General features: G+C 32.2%; 1 protein-coding gene across 2 annotated transcripts; it reads right to left on the bottom strand.

The window, feature by feature from the left end:
* Positions 1–3,053: 3,053 nt before the first annotated feature.
* On the bottom strand, positions 3,054–6,507 carry LOC109162600 (probable arabinosyltransferase ARAD1). Of its 2 annotated transcripts, XM_019311280.1 has the most exons (3): positions 6,409–6,507; positions 4,225–5,573; positions 3,054–3,823 (listed from the first exon to the last, which is right to left on the bottom strand). In XM_019311280.1, the coding sequence occupies exons 2-3, from the start codon at positions 5,200–5,202 to the stop codon at positions 3,296–3,298; spliced, it is 1,506 nt and encodes a 501-aa protein (XP_019166825.1). In that variant the 5' UTR covers positions 5,203–5,573; positions 6,409–6,507; the 3' UTR covers positions 3,054–3,295. The 2 variants fall into 2 exon arrangements, with proteins under 2 accessions (XP_019166825.1, XP_019166823.1); XM_019311278.1 differs by lacking the exon at positions 6,409–6,507 and having other exon boundaries at positions 4,225–5,757.
* Between the last annotated feature and the right edge of the window lie 9,300 nt (positions 6,508–15,807).

Genomic DNA, 15,807 nt, shown 5'->3' with positions numbered 1-15,807 from the left:
AGGATAAAAATGATTGTTACTAATGATAAATATTGTACTTATAACTAAAATTGTGATACTTACAAAGTGTAATTCTAATTTAAATATTATAATATTTATATGTGAAATGTTACTTAAGATAGAAATTATAATACTTATTTAGAAAATTGGTAGCAGATAGTTGATTACATGCAAAATGACTTTCTCAAAAAGCTAATTCAAAAAGCTGCTTTGAATAGCTTTTTGAATTTTAGCGTTTTAGAGCAATAACATGTTATAAAAAGATAATTAATTAAACACTCATATTGACTGTTTAACCAAGTCAAATAGTAGTTAATATTGGCCCCAAAATTGACTAATAATCTAACTATGTTACCAAACAGGGTCATCTAGTAGAGTTAAAAAAAAAAAAAAAAAAAAAAAAAATTGCAATCCAATAGAAAGGGATGATCGATTATTGGTCATCTAATCATCCAGTTGTTATACCATGAACCAGGGTCCACCTTGCAATATAGACCCAGTTCTAAAATACACAATTTACATACTGAATGTACACAATTTACATATTAAAGGTTCACAATTTACCTTTTACAAATTATAAAATTTAGTATGCAAATTGTATATTTTGAATCGAGTCCATCTTACAAGTTGTACCTGGATCCACAGAATAATTTGCCCCAATCATCACACTAGTCCACCTCATAGTGGATGTACTTAAATATAAAGACTTGTTTGTTGGTCATCTCTATCCTTAATATGTTGGTAGCTTGTAATAAATCAATTTCTAACCCAGCCATTTTATATCCTCTTTTCCAACAAAGTGTGACCAGCCCATGGAGAATTGCCCATCATAAGGCTAAAAGCAATACCTCCATTATAATTAAAACCCAAAATCCACTCCCATGAATTGGGCAAATTATGTTGTGGAATCGTCTGGACACGATTTCAAAATTGTTGTAATTGTGAATATAGGATTCAAAAATTATGAATATAGAATTTTATAGTTATGAACATAGAATTCTGTAATTGTGAATATATAGTTTAATAATTGTGAATATGAAGTTCAAAAATTATGAACATAGAGTTTTATAATTATAAACATAGAGTTCAGTAATTATGAACATAGGGTTCTGTAATTGTGAATATAGAGTTCAATAATTGTGAATATGAAGTTAAAAAATTATGAATATAGAGTTTTATAATTATGAATATAGAGTTCAGTAATTATGAACATAGCAGAGTTCTGTAATTGTGAATATAGAGTTCAATAATTGTGAATATGAAGTTAAAAAATTATGAACATAAAATCTTATAATTATGAATTGACCGTGAGCCACAACGAGCCTTTCCTGAAAATAGGTATCTGTTGTAATTCACAACAGGCGCCTAAAGTCGTTTGCTAATCAGAAAAGTTTTGACTTTTCTAAATATTTAAAATATTTCAATGTTTGGTGCAATTCTTGCCTTACGAAAGTTTGGGTCAGTAGTAATTACATTCTATAATATTAAGAAAAGTAGATCCTGGGGGTAATCTCAACGTAACTAAGATGGCTAAGGATACGAACTTGTAACCACAAGGTCACGAGTTTAAATTCTACCCATCTTGGTTTGAGCCAGTCATCTATGGTTGGTTTGCCTCCTTGTAGTCCTTAACCGACTAGGGTCACAAAAGCAGGTTTTACCTAGTGCATACCCACTGCTGCTGGAAATCTTGCGCCCTAAACCAATTAAACTGGTTGAAACTAGAAAAATAACAAAAGAAAAATATGAAAAGATAAAAATGTCCTTACTAAAAATAGGAAAAGTCATGAAAAAGACTAAAAGTATCCAAAAAATAATAGTCTGAATATTAAATGACAAAAAACGATAGTAAACTAAATTTGGAATTGCCACAAAAAAATAAGAGACCTCTAGTGAAATTAACTCTATATATTATATGGGTAATACTTGCGCGAGACCGCCTCACGGATCTCAATCTGTGAGATGAATTAGATCTTTGATTAATGAGTCAAACCATTAAACTAATTAACCAAAGATCCGACCTGTCTCACAGAAGCTTTTGGCTTTGATTATATATATGTTCAACAGGTTGTATTTGGCTTTATGCTCCCATTTAAGTAATGCTTGAATAAAAAAAGAAAAAAACATAAGTAAAGTCAAATGTGAATGGTCAATTGTGTAGTCGTGATTTTAAATTATTATTTCAAGTGCATTTTGGATAATTAAATTATAAATATTGTTGAGTTTATTAAATGAAACAATTGTTATTAAATATTCTAATTTAGTAAGAAGGAATGTTTTTAATGGATAAAAGGAATATTTTAAAATTTATATGGTATGTCCCTAAAATAAAAAGTGAAGGATCATTTAATAAAGTATACACAAATTAAGAAAAGAGTTCCATCCCAACATGATCGAGCATCTCCAAAGTGCACTGCAATGGGAGAAGACAGTATCTTTCGTGGGAATCTTTCACTCCTTCAAATTAGAATTATTTAGAGCAAGTCTATTAGTGGTTTTTACATGGTTTTTGCATAGCTTTAGTCTGAGTTAGAGGAGAGAGGTGAGAGGAGAGAGAATGAAAATGAATTACTGTAAATTAAAGTTTTTTATGGGACCCATCGCTTGAAAAAAAATTAAAAATATTTAGTGTACGCACGCATTGGGCGCACCATTAATAGGAATATAAGCCGAAACATCTCCCAATTGCGTTTCAACTATAGGTAAGGCGGTCATACTCCCCTCCCCTAATTTATAATTTGATTTAGCAGCTCTTTCCAAAAGGCATGCAAATAAAAAACATCTCCTGGATAAGCTTCGCGACCGGGCCGTCTGCGTAATAGAAGAGACATTTCGCGATAAGCTTGAGCTTGTTTGGAGAGATCATCATAAATGACTAAATTGTATCTTTCACGATACATAAAATATTCAGCCAGAGCTGTTCCTGTGCGAGGTATTGTAATGTAGCAGGGAAATCTACCGAAAGAGATACGGTAGGACCGTTCCAATTAAAATAGGTTTTGTACAATAACTTAATTTGACCCCTTTTTCAAAATTCAACTCTTGATCTGCTCTTAATAAAAAAAACCATCCTTTTTGCTCCCACTCATTTTTATAAGGGGATTGATTTGAGGTTACATCAAAAGTTTGCATTCAGCCATGTCTAATGAAACAATGAACTATACTTTGATTGTCCTATTGCTAGCTAGTATATATGAATGTATATTTCTGTCAAGACATGTTCTAACAAGTAAAGCCTAACCTAACCTGGACCTGATCATATCCCAGCATTACCAGAAAACGATGGCCCGGGACATCATTTTCGCCTGTTCTTTAAAAAGAGCTGTGATCTGAGGTATCTATACTCACGGGGCACTTGTGTTCTTATCGAAGATACCTTTCTCGCGACCGCCTGCCAAATCATGTCGACGGCATCATTAGGCTGGGATGGGTATTGGTACTCGAAGTGCTCGGTGACCTCCTTTAGCCTTTCCCACATCTCGGTCCACTTCTCTTCGTTAATGCCTCTGAGGAGATTCAGGAGATGGCCTTTCCTCGTGCTCTCGGAAGCTCTAACGAAAACGCAGAAGCTCGTGTAGTCTAGGACGTCTTCGTATGGAAGCTCGATAGCATCGCTGATTATCACGGGGACACAGTGGCTAGCAATGGCGTCGAAGAGGCGATTCGAGGACGGGGTGTCCCCGGCTATATTCAAACAGAACTTCGATGAGGCCATTCCCCGTGCTGCTGAGCTCACGCCGGTTGATCGTACGCTCCCAAAGGCGAAATGCACGCCTTTTTCGCCTTTGAGAAGGTTGTACAACTTCTCCCGAATAGCTCCTCCCTGGCAATAAGCAAATGGTAATACATTTCTTGCATATATATCAAGTCATTTTCTCGATCTAATTTCGGGGGAAGCCTAAATAGGAACAATAAGCAAATGGTAACACATTTCTCGCATATATATCAAGTCATTTTCTCGGTCTAATTTCAGGGAAGCCTAAATAGGAACAATAAGCAAATGGTAACACATTTCTAGCATATATCAAGTCATTTTCTCGATCTAATTTCGGGGGAAGCCTAAATAGGAACAATAAGCAAATGGTAACACATTTCTCGCATATATATCAAGTCATTTTCTCGATCTAGTTTTCGGAGGAAGCCTAAATAGGAACTTTAGTGTCATATTTCACTAGATAAGGTAAAAGAATAGTGATGTAAGGTAAAAGAAGATAAGAAACTTACGGCTTTCCTATGTATTGCACCTTGGAAATAGACCAAAATAGGGCGTTGAGCAAACCCGGGGGAGCTAAAGCCATCGATCGTCTTTACTATGTGCTTGTAAGGAGTGATCACATCCTTTGCAACGTTCGCTACATGAACCGGATACCTTCCAAAATCCGCGAGCACAAACCTAGCAGACCGGAGCTTCTTCCTCGCGGTCAACATACTATTCGGGTGGTGAGCGAGGACCAAATGGTCCCTCCCGCCAAACCTCTTCCACTCGTCTCTGCTCTGCAAAAACCGAACCACTTTGTCCTGCAGCATCCGGTTGATGCTGAATTTTTCCCTACGATGAACCCTCGAGTTGCGGTTGTAGCTCAGAGACGAGAAAAACGGGACGAACACCACGTTCGCTTCGCTCGAGTTCCACACTCTCACAGCGGTGCAAGGCCTAGCAATGCTCGGGACATTCGACGATAACAGATCAAGAGTCAGCCAATACTCGACACTATGCTGCAAATTTAAGCCCCCGGGGTACCGTGGCACCTCGCTCGGGTTACTAACATCGGGCCACCACGAATCGTTCCCACTTCCATTCCACGGTTTCCACCCCAATTGCCCGAAATGAAACTCGGGAGGCAAGTCATACATATACACTCTAAGACGAGCATTATTCACATCACACCTTCTATCCCGCCCCCTAATCCCCGAGCTGTTCATAGAACTCGAATCTTCACTAACCACAACTAAGCTCTTAACCTCTTGTCTAGGCATGGTTTCAGAGGGAAGCAAAAACGTTTCGACTTCTGCACTTATAGCACTGGATTTCCAGTAACCCGACGTACTATTAACAAGAACTATATTCACAACTGGTCTGGGAAGGAAAAAATCGGAACTAAAATGGAGGGACAATGTAGAGATGACCATTAGACACATTGATAAGACTATTAGACAAGAAAGAAACCTCAAAGTTAACATTTTTTCAGACTTTGCAGACATTTCTAATACACCAAACAATATTTAGAACACAGAGGATTTTAATTCTATCCTGTGACCAAAAAAAAAAAAACAGATTGATTATAAAGATTTTCAATTTCTTTCCCATAAACTGTGAAAAGTTATACTTTTCTATAAATAGATTCAAAGAACAGATTTGAGGTAATTTTTCTTAACAGTAGCAGCAAAATTACCCACTTCAATAAACCCCTCAACCATGCAGTAGAAACTACTTTCACCCAGAAGGATTTGTAATGGGTAAAATTGGTTAGATTGCTATTTTTACTGCAATTTCAACTCTCAAAATCAGTAAAGTTTATATCTTTACCAAAACGTATGCTCTTTAACCCTAGTAAAAATCCCCAGTAATCAGCCTGCAAAATAAAACAGATAGGTAAACGATAACAATTACATACATATAATCTGTAGTATAAAACCTATATACAATCAAATAGAACACAGAAGTAGAGACCTATACAAATTATAAGTAAAAAGAGTCCTAATAAGCAATTTGATGATGATGATGATGATTACAAGACTATAGAAATTATATTAAAATTAAAATTACTATTAAACACAAAAAAAAATTATAAAAGTAAAGAAAAAAGAGTTGATCATGAATAAACAAAATAGATAAAATGGGCCCAGAGAGTAATAAAACAACAAGAATAAATAAAAGATAAGTAAAATGGGACCCAGAAAGTAATAAAATAACTATAACAAATAAACAAAACAGGTAAAATGGAACTAGAAATAAAAGAACAAGAACAACAAACACAAACTCATAAATATAGAATTAAGAGTGTTAGCTTATAAAACTAGAATTGTTTTTTAATTCATTAAAGAAAAAAAAAAGCAAAATTCTGTCATGATTGCTGGGACTTAAAGGAAACTAATCTGAGTATTTAAAGAAGCCAAAACTTAAATTTCAAGGAAAAAAAAAAAATCTGACCAAAATCAACAAATAATTAGCTCTAAAATCAAGGGAAAAGGAAAACATAACAAAAAAAAATATCAAAAAGAAATCTTTTTCATCTGAGTTTTCAAGAATGATGGTGGCCATGAAAGTTCCAAAACGTGTGAAGAAACAAAGCCAATTTCTTCTTTTCCTTGTTTTTCTTTTGGGTCCCCTTTAAAGGGTAAAATACAAACACAAAAATTTAAGAAAAAAGAAAATAAAAGAAAAGAAAAGAAAAGAAAAGAAAATACCTGATAGCTGGATTTAATGCATTCTCATAAGGGCTCTAAAAATTTGCAGACTGAAAGATTTAAGTTTCAGACGTGTCGGGTTTTATACAGAAAAGAATCGACGTAGAAATTCTCAAACCAACAGCCTAATTTCAGATACTACTGAGCTTTCTTGATTACAATTAGCCATTTTTTAAAAATATTTTTTTTTAATTAAATTTACTTTTATTTTGACTGGTTGAATTGATGTGACCTTAGCGATATTCATGTATCTTTTTTTTTTTTTTTTTTTCGAAAAAATATGTCATCTATTTTAAAAAATCATTTGACATTTAGTATGATATGGGTAGCGCAATTAACGAACCAAATACGAACAAACATAAGTTGTTCGTGTTTGTTTATTAGGATTTTTATTATTTAAGAGATTAATGTCAATTCAATTTCTTAAGTCAAATAATTGTTTACCAAAAACTTATTTAATTAATTAATCAACTAAAATTAAGAGCTCAATTGTTTACCAAATTAAACACTCCATAGTTAATCTCAAAAGTCAAAACTCATCCTCCCCTAATAACACATTTGATTCATAGAATATGTCAAAAATCAAATAACATTTTTGGAATTAGACTTATTCCACTATTTGGTGACTTTTTTCTTACGAATATTATTTTCAAAAATAAACTATTCCCCTTGTAAAGAAAATAACTATTTCAAAAAGGTGATTTGACATTAGGCTATTCTTAAATTCTCAAAAATAATTTATATTTTTGTAATACTTAATTTGTCATTAACTATTGTTATGTATTAATTAGATTAGAAATTATTATTATTATTATTATTACTAGTAATTCACCCGCGCGATGCACGAAAAAAATTATGTTATTATAAATATAAATAAAAAATAGAAAAACTAAAATATTTTAAATTATTTAATATAATAATATTTTTGATCTTCCATTGGTCAAGTATTTATTATTTTTATAGAATACAAAATTACAATTAAAATTAAAATTATAATTATAATTATAATTTTGTATGGTTAATATAATCTCTAATTATGTGCATATTCAAATAAACTTATAGAGATAATTTACATAATTATATTGATTTATTCTTAATTGTATTTCATCTATATTATAATTTTCACAATACAAATAATAACTAAGATACTTACATTTGGAAAGCAAATTTCGAATTTTGTATGTGTAAATTTAAACTCTAATTGAACACATTTTTTATATGATTATATAATATATAGCTATTTTATTTTTCAAAAGTATATTTTTATATGATTATTATATAATATATAGCTATTTTATTTTTTAAATGTTGTGCTTTTTTTTTTTTTTAATAATAAAGGATGTTGTGGCATTAATTGTAACATTAATTATTTCCCAAACCATATAGCTTTATTATATAAAGGATTATTATTATTATTATTATTATTATTGTTATTATTAATATTGTTATTATTGTTATTATTATTATTATTATTATTGTTATTGTTATTGTTATTGTTATTGTTATTGTTGTTGTTATTATTATTATTATTATTATTATTATTATTATTATTAATTATTATTATTATTATTAGTAGTAGTAGTAGTAGTAAACGTGGTTAAACCGTTTAAGTACTTATTTGACCCTCATCCTATATATAATAAAACTTGTAAAGAGATTGATCAAATAAAAATAGAAATTCTTATAATAACGGATGTGCACCATGCAAAACTTGTCAAGCTAGTGAATCCAATAATATGTGAAAGTGTACTTAAGAACGTGTACAACATATGATATATAAAAATACAATTAAAGAACAGATGCACTTACTAATGATTTTGTAGTTTAGTAGTACGAAGTGACTCTCCTAAATAAAATCTTGATTCATCTCAAATCATGTCATGAATTCGATCCTCGGCGGGTAGTATTCAGTCTTTGTAATTAGGTGCAAAAAATAATGCCGTAACACCAGTGGCAGACTAATTAAGTATTAAGGAATTGAAAAATCAATCTGGGGCATCGGATGGGATTACCTTTCAAGGATGTTGAGCCGTTTATTTTCATTTCGTTGACAAATACAAAATAATAATAATAATAAAAATAAATTAATAATTAATAATTAATTAATAAATAAAGAATGACAGAAAAAAAAAAAAAAAAAAAAAAAAACAAAGGAAAGAATTGAATACATTTGATTGGAATAGTCAACTGGGTTGATTCCGTAGGTTCAACTAACCACCAAACCAAACCAGCTTGGTTGGCATAAATGGCCGTACACTCTCGTTTTTTAAAAGATGTCTGGAGTTCCTGAAAAAATCAATCTAGCTATAGTACGGGACTAAATGTGTCTCCTACAGTTAAGGTCTGCTTAGGACACGTCATGATCTGACAAAAAAATAAATAAATAAATAACCACCAAACCAAAGTGGAGGAGGAAGTTAGATGTTTTGGGGTAAAAAATGAATGGAAATTATTAGTTAGCTCATGCAAATCAGATTCTACATGTCATGGGTTTTGCATTCGGATGATGTTATATGTGATAGAGTTAATTAATTAAAGGAATTTAAAATACTAAGCTACACAACTGAATTTTATTTTTTCTTCATATTCTATGAATTAAAAGTCAAGAAATTGTTTTTCCACCAACTAAATATGAAAATTCACAATTGCAATGAATTGTTAAAGGAAACAATTTCTATATAAACCAAACATATAGTAAAGGTATAAAGTATTTTGAAAATGTACATGTTTAGTGGTTTTAATTAGTAAAAGTAGATATTATTTTGCAAAGAATTTTTTTTTAAAGACAAATAAAATGAGAAAAGGAAAGTATAGGCTTATTGGTGAAAAACTCAACAAATTATGGCAAATTTTACTGTGGACCATGGTTCATGTAGCAGTGTAGACCATTTTATAAGCTATATTTTAGTTTCATTTTGCACATACACTAGTTTTATTATAGTAACACTAAAGAATTATTTTAATTACACTTCATGTATCTGCTATCCAGTTTAATTTTATACACACAATAAGTTCATTATACCAACATTAAAGTATCATTCTAATTCCAAAACACGTTCACTTGACAATATACACATCTGTATGACCTTCTAGTATTCAATTGAAGGAGTATAGTGTGAGATTGTTGTTCTAAAAGGATTAGCAATAGATGCAAGCTTATGTATTCTCAAGCACGAAGTATTATCAATTCCATGAAAATCTAGCTCTAGCAAAGATGGATTATGCAAGCAACAAATACAGATTAAGATGAATAACAAGAATGTAAAAAGCGGAGGAGAATAAGAAATTGGATTAGGTTAAGGCAATGTGACCAAATTGGGACCAAGAGTGAGAGTCAATTGACTTGATGCTGGATGTCATTTAATTGAGAGAAAGCATTTCTCAATGTCATTCCACATTCTTAAGACACACAAGGACATTCTCATGACTCGTGAGTGTCTAAGAAGCATTTTATTAATTACATTGGTCTTGACATCTCATACTCCTTTTTCCTCAAAGGTGAAGTAAGGCTAATCAACCCTTGAGCCTAGATTAGGTAATTACCTCCTAATCGAGACTCAATCATGTTGATAAATATCATCAAAACCAAGTCTCATAACTTTTAATCAACCAATTCAAAGTCACATCGTCATGAATTGAGTCTAATCTACATTCTTATTTTCTTCTTAAGATGACTACTCACACATGATCATAGTAAAAATAACAACAAATTCAAGACCAAAGAACTAATCCATAACAAATCACAAAGTAATAGATCAAAATGACAATGCACTAAGCAAAATTGCAATGAAATGAAATTGGAATTGACTTATCTATTAAGGGATGACACTAGTACAAAAAAGAGCAAATAAATATAACTTTAAGCTACCATTTTTCAAAGAAAGGTAATATATTGTTAAAAAACAGGTGGCATAATCGTAAATAAATTAGCAAGAAACCGCAACCCTTTTTAAACCAAAAAAAATGCGATTTTAAAAAAAACCGCATTGACTTTCCGCGACCCTCTCTCCAAAAAAGGGTAGCGAAAAGTTGATCTCATAATTTTTTTTTTAAAAAAGTTATATACTTTCTGCGACCTCTTTTGAAAAAGGGTCTCAAAAAGTAACCTTGATTTTCTAAAACAAATCTAGATCTTGATTTTTTCTTTTATTCTTCACTCAATATCCTCTCTTCTATCTCTCGCCCTTGACCACGGCGACCACGTCCACTGCCACCGCGTTGCCCACTAGACCGGCCACCACGCTAGGTCGCCATAGCGACCGGAGCAGCCACCTCACCACCGTCATCGGCATAAATAAAGGTCTGAGAGACTAGAAAATCCAAGAGCTCACTCAGCGATACCGGAGCACCCCTAGTCAACGAAGCAACCAGAGGTCGCTATATGGTCTTAAACAAGCTCCCCGAGTCTGGTTCAATAGGTTACAGTCTTTCTTGGTCTCGGTTGGTTTTACTCCATCCAAGACTGATGTTTCCTTGTTTATTTACAAACGTGATTCTGTTCATTTATATCTTCTTGTGTATGTAGATGAAATTCTAGTCATGGGTTCTGATTCCTCTCGTATTACTCGTCTTCTTGCAGAGTTGGCCTTTGAGTTTAATTTAAGATTTGTGAAATGGGGGCTCCGTCTTTTTTTCTTGGCATTGAGACGATTCCATGGCATGATGGATTACTTCTTTCTCAGCAGAGGTATATGCGGGATATTCTGAAGCGTGCATGTATGGCGGATTGCAAGGCTTTAATTTGGCTACTCCTGTTTCATTTTGCCCCTTAGATCTCTCTCTTCCTCATTCTCTTCTCCTCTCTCTCTTCATTTCGCCCCTCATATCTCTCTCTTCATTAGTAAAGTACAACAATTATTTTTCTCGTTCTATTGTGTACTTTGTTTTTTTTTTTTTATTTATTTATTTTGGATAATGATAGTTTGATTTGTGATTCCTATGGAATTAAAAGGGATTCGAGATTAGTAAATTTGCACAACTATGAGTTTTTTTTAAAAATGAGTATTTGTGACCCTTCTTACTAGAAAGGGTTGCGGATACCTATATGTGTGTGTGTGTGTTTTTTTTTTTTTTAAATGAAGCCGAGACCCTTTTTCAAAAAAAAAAAAAAAGAAAAAAAAAAGAGAAAGATGTCGTGGATTCTCAACTTTTCACGACCCCATCTTATGTCTGTAAAAAGGTCGTGGATTAGTAGTTTTCTATTAGTGTAAAATTTTAAATTTAAGTCTTCAATCCTTGCTTTCAAAGTGTAAATGAAACTTGAATCTAACTAATGCTTGTATTGAAAGTAGAATGGAATTGGAATTGGAATTGAAATTCTCAAATTGAAGTTTAGGGTTCTAAGGATTAGAAAAATTAATTAAGTATGCAAGTTAAATTCTCCAAAGAAAAGTAACTTACAAAAGTGCAAAAGTTTTCCAAATAAAAGTTGACTTCTCCCATTTAAAATTTTGAAATGCACTGCGTCACGAGGCGTGTCACGTTGCGATTATCCTTGTAATAGCCTTGATTAATTTACAAGTACTTGTGTGTCATGAACCCTCTCACGTCATGATGACCGGCGTGATATAGCAGAATACCTCGCAGAAGATTTCGATGTCACGATGCTACTCGTGGTACCATAAGTTTCCTTTCATGAACCTTGTCATGAAGTGAAGAGGCTCGTAATAATAGAGCTAACTTTCTGAAGTCTTTCTCACGAGTTTTGTCACGTGTGTGACATCTTTACATGACAGTGTCTTCTAGCTTCCATCCTATTTTTGTTCATTTTTCTCCAAACTATCCTTGTATTTGTCATTTTTACCTTCAAAACACAATAATGTTCTTAATTACCTCGCCCCACACACTTTATCACATAATTGGACATTTTAAACACAATTAAGAAAATTCTAAGTCAAAATTGACCAATTAATATGCAAAATAAAAATAGTACAATTAACCACCTATCAAGTTTCATTTTATACATACAATAGATTCATTATAGTAATACTAAACTATCACTTTAATTTTACTATAGGTTCATTTGAAAATATACATACATGTTTGAACTTTGCTATTCAGTTTCATTTTATACACAATAAGTTCCTTATAGCAACACTAAAATATCATTTTAATTCAAGAAAATGATCAAATCAGCCCATGAACTTTACATAAGGGAATAATATAATGAAGCCCCTGAACTTTAAAAAATGTGCAATTAAACATTCCAACTTATTAAAATCAGTTAAAAAATAAAATCAGTTAAATAAATCGTGTTTACTAGTAACCAATAATAGTCTACCAGTAAAATTGCTATTGGTGACCTGACCACTGTTCACCGCCGTTGTCAAAAACAAAATTACAAAATTGCCGCCATTTAAAAAAAATGATTGTCTGGTCGCCTTTCTCTTGAAGGTCAGAAGAAGGCCTGGTCGCCTTCCTCTTGAAGAAGAAGCAACACCGTCGTACGTCTTCTTCTTCTTTAGTTTCAATGGCCACCGTTCACCCGTTGCCGTTCATCGGAACCCTAATGACCACTTATTCCAAGTAGATAACCACCTATTGGGTTTAGATACACTAAAATAATAAGTTTGAGTATTTAATTGCAACTTTTAAAGTTAAAGGGTTTAATTGCTCTTTCTTGTAAAAAAATCAAGGGTCTATTATTTGACCAAATTCTCTTTTAATTTGTAGATATATTGAATGACATATATATATCTATATCATAATCTCTATCTCTATATATATTAAAGCAAAACAATAGGAGCAAAAAATTCCCGCCCAAGAGGAACGGTGCCATTTAAGTATAATAACTATTGTGCTGATATTTTGCATAAAAGCTCGGTAAAAGAGGTGTCCTTTCCCATCTCGATTACATTTACTGTTTAACATACTTGGGAGACCCATCGTTTCTCATCGTTTTGGTTATTAATCATTAATATTTTACAATGTATATTCAGCATATGTAACTGTATAAATAGCTTATATGGCAGAGTATTGGAGACGCTAAGGGAATCTGTGGAGTCCGAGCCAGGCTTTGGGGAGTGTTTGTCATATTAGAGAGCACAGAGCAACATAAGCTCTCTGAGGCTGCAATTAAGGGAGAAGCAGGAGCTTTGGCAGGACTACTGAATAAGGGGATCTCATTTGCGGATATATAGCAGGTAAGCCTTCCACTTCTAATTTTCATTGAATAGCGAATGAATGTGTTAACTCATACTGCTCATAGTGTGCACCAATTGATTGTATAAATCAAATGGGAATGTGGGCGTACCATTGACTGAATCTACAAAACCTAGCAATAATAATTCATACCTGCAAACTGTTTGTGAAAATGTCAAGGTGAATTCTACAAATAATTTGGTCAGAGAAGGGAAGATGCTACAATTAACAAAGAAGCATGTGCTGAAAAAAAACACATTTCTGCAAATAGAGGTAAATTCCAAATGCATACGTGATTTCAATGCTTAATTCAACTTATATGTTATACTTATTTCAATTATGGTTGTTACCTCTTATTGAAATCTTCTTTATCATTTTACCATTTGTATGCTGAAAAAATTTTCAAACATAGAATAGATTGTGTTTATTTATTATACTTTGAAATGTTGTAGGAGAAAAATATTCATAGAATGCAAGTTCCACACAATCAAGAAGAACAATCCTGTCTTCCCAGATAAGTAAGCTGCTGGGAGTAATATGAGGACAAGTTCGAAAGGCAAAATGTACACCAACAGTGGCCAGATAAGAAGTTTTTTAAATTATCTAAATTAGTTCTTATCTAATCCAAGTGTAGATTAGATCTATACTGTATTTTATATATTAGCAAGCAAATTGATGTGTGTTAGTAATATATGTTATATTGTATAGTCAATAAATTAGTGGCTAGAGTTTAGTTGACTTAGCTTAGCTATTCTATAGGAGACTATTATGTGAGTCTCTCCTATAGGACTCTCCTATGATGTCTAAATTAGTTCTTATCTAATCCAAGTGTAGATTAGATCTATACTGTATTTTATATATTAGCAAGCAAATTGATGTGGAATACAAATAAAAGTTTGTAAAGAAACAGGTAAATCACAAATACAAATATTTCATGAGTGATAGAATTAACACTTAAAATCACATTTGAGCAACCAATTTGTAAAAAGAAACACCTACTACATGAATCTTTAAATGTTAAATCGCACATACCTAATGTGAAACACCTACTCCCAATTGTGGATGAATCTGTTCCTTCTTCCATCTCTAAGCTGGGGATGTAGTTCAAAAACCAATTTAGAAATTCGTAGGATATGTGTCAATATATCAATATATAGTAGTAAAAACAAAAAATAAAAAAGAAAGCCAACTGCGATTCTAAGATGAATCATCTAGAATCGCACAAATCTCTCGGAGAACAACTATGAAGTACAATCAAAGTTAAAAATCATGGAATGGAGAAGCTAATACTAATTTAAAGTCTCAGATTTGATGATATATCAAACATGCATCTATCTATTTTGAAGATATGAGGAAAATGTAGTTTAAATTACACATGCATATGTAGTAGGTAATGATTAAAATAGGTTTAATCAAACTTAGCTTTTAGATTCCGAGCATGGTGAGTATCTGTTCTCCCAAGTTCTGTATTGATGCAGTTTTCTTGAATTTCTTCTTGATTGAGAGAACTCATACTAACTATAAAGAGTACCAATATATGAGAATGTAAAAACAAGCCTTGATCCATCTATAGAACATGTCCAGCTGACAGAGATCAAATTGAACCAAGTTTCTGATCTCAGTTGCAGAGGAGAACATTGGTGGGCTGAGGAAGACGACTCAAATAATTAGAGGAGAAGAATCTTGAAAATTGAAATAGATATCTAACTCTACACTTTATACTTACAAGAAACAGTAATTACTTAAGAAGAGAATGTAGTCACATTCTGTGTCAAAAGTATGTAGGGAGCAAAATTATAAAGTGTCATCAAGTCTATAATAGTATATATTATACTATGAAAGAAAAGATGAGGTACCATATTGATATCAGCAACCCAGTCTGTAATAGTGTGTACTGTGAATGTAAAAGTAGAAACTTGGAAAAATAAATTGTGCCAAGTTTACATCAACTTAAATTTCAAAATACATGTGTGATAAATAAACAGATCAATACATCCTACTACTACTCAGTGTTCCGTACGCATGCTGTGCTCTTCAGCATAGACAACTTACGGAATATTCTGTATATAAAATCAGAATTTGGCAGTATCATTTAAAAAAAACTACAAAGGGATGTTACTCTGAACTGCATGACACACAGTAAGCATTTAAATACTGAGTAGAATAATAGTATGAACTATGTTGCAAAGGTAGAAATCAAAATGGTAGTGTGTCATAAAGACTCTAATAGTATATCTTCAAAGTACAAACAATAGAAAT

The sequence above is a fragment of the Ipomoea nil genome, unplaced genomic scaffold, assembly GCF_001879475.1.
Source record: "Ipomoea nil cultivar Tokyo-kokei standard unplaced genomic scaffold, Asagao_1.1 scaffold2957, whole genome shotgun sequence".
Lineage (NCBI taxonomy): Eukaryota > Viridiplantae > Streptophyta > Magnoliopsida > Solanales > Convolvulaceae > Ipomoea > Ipomoea nil.
Note: the sequence above shows the minus strand (reverse complement) of the source record. Positions and strands in the feature narration are given on the sequence as shown.

Bases quoted from the DNA above. Each gene is read 5' to 3' on its own strand.
- LOC109162600 (XM_019311280.1), bottom strand. From the start codon at position 5,202: ATGTCTGCAAAGTCTGAAAAAATGTTAACTTTGAGGTTTCTTTCTTGT. The intron at 3,824-4,224 runs GTAAGTTTCTTA...GCTTATTGCCAG, and splicing joins GTGCAATACATAGGAAAGCC to GGAGGAGCTATTCGGGAGAA.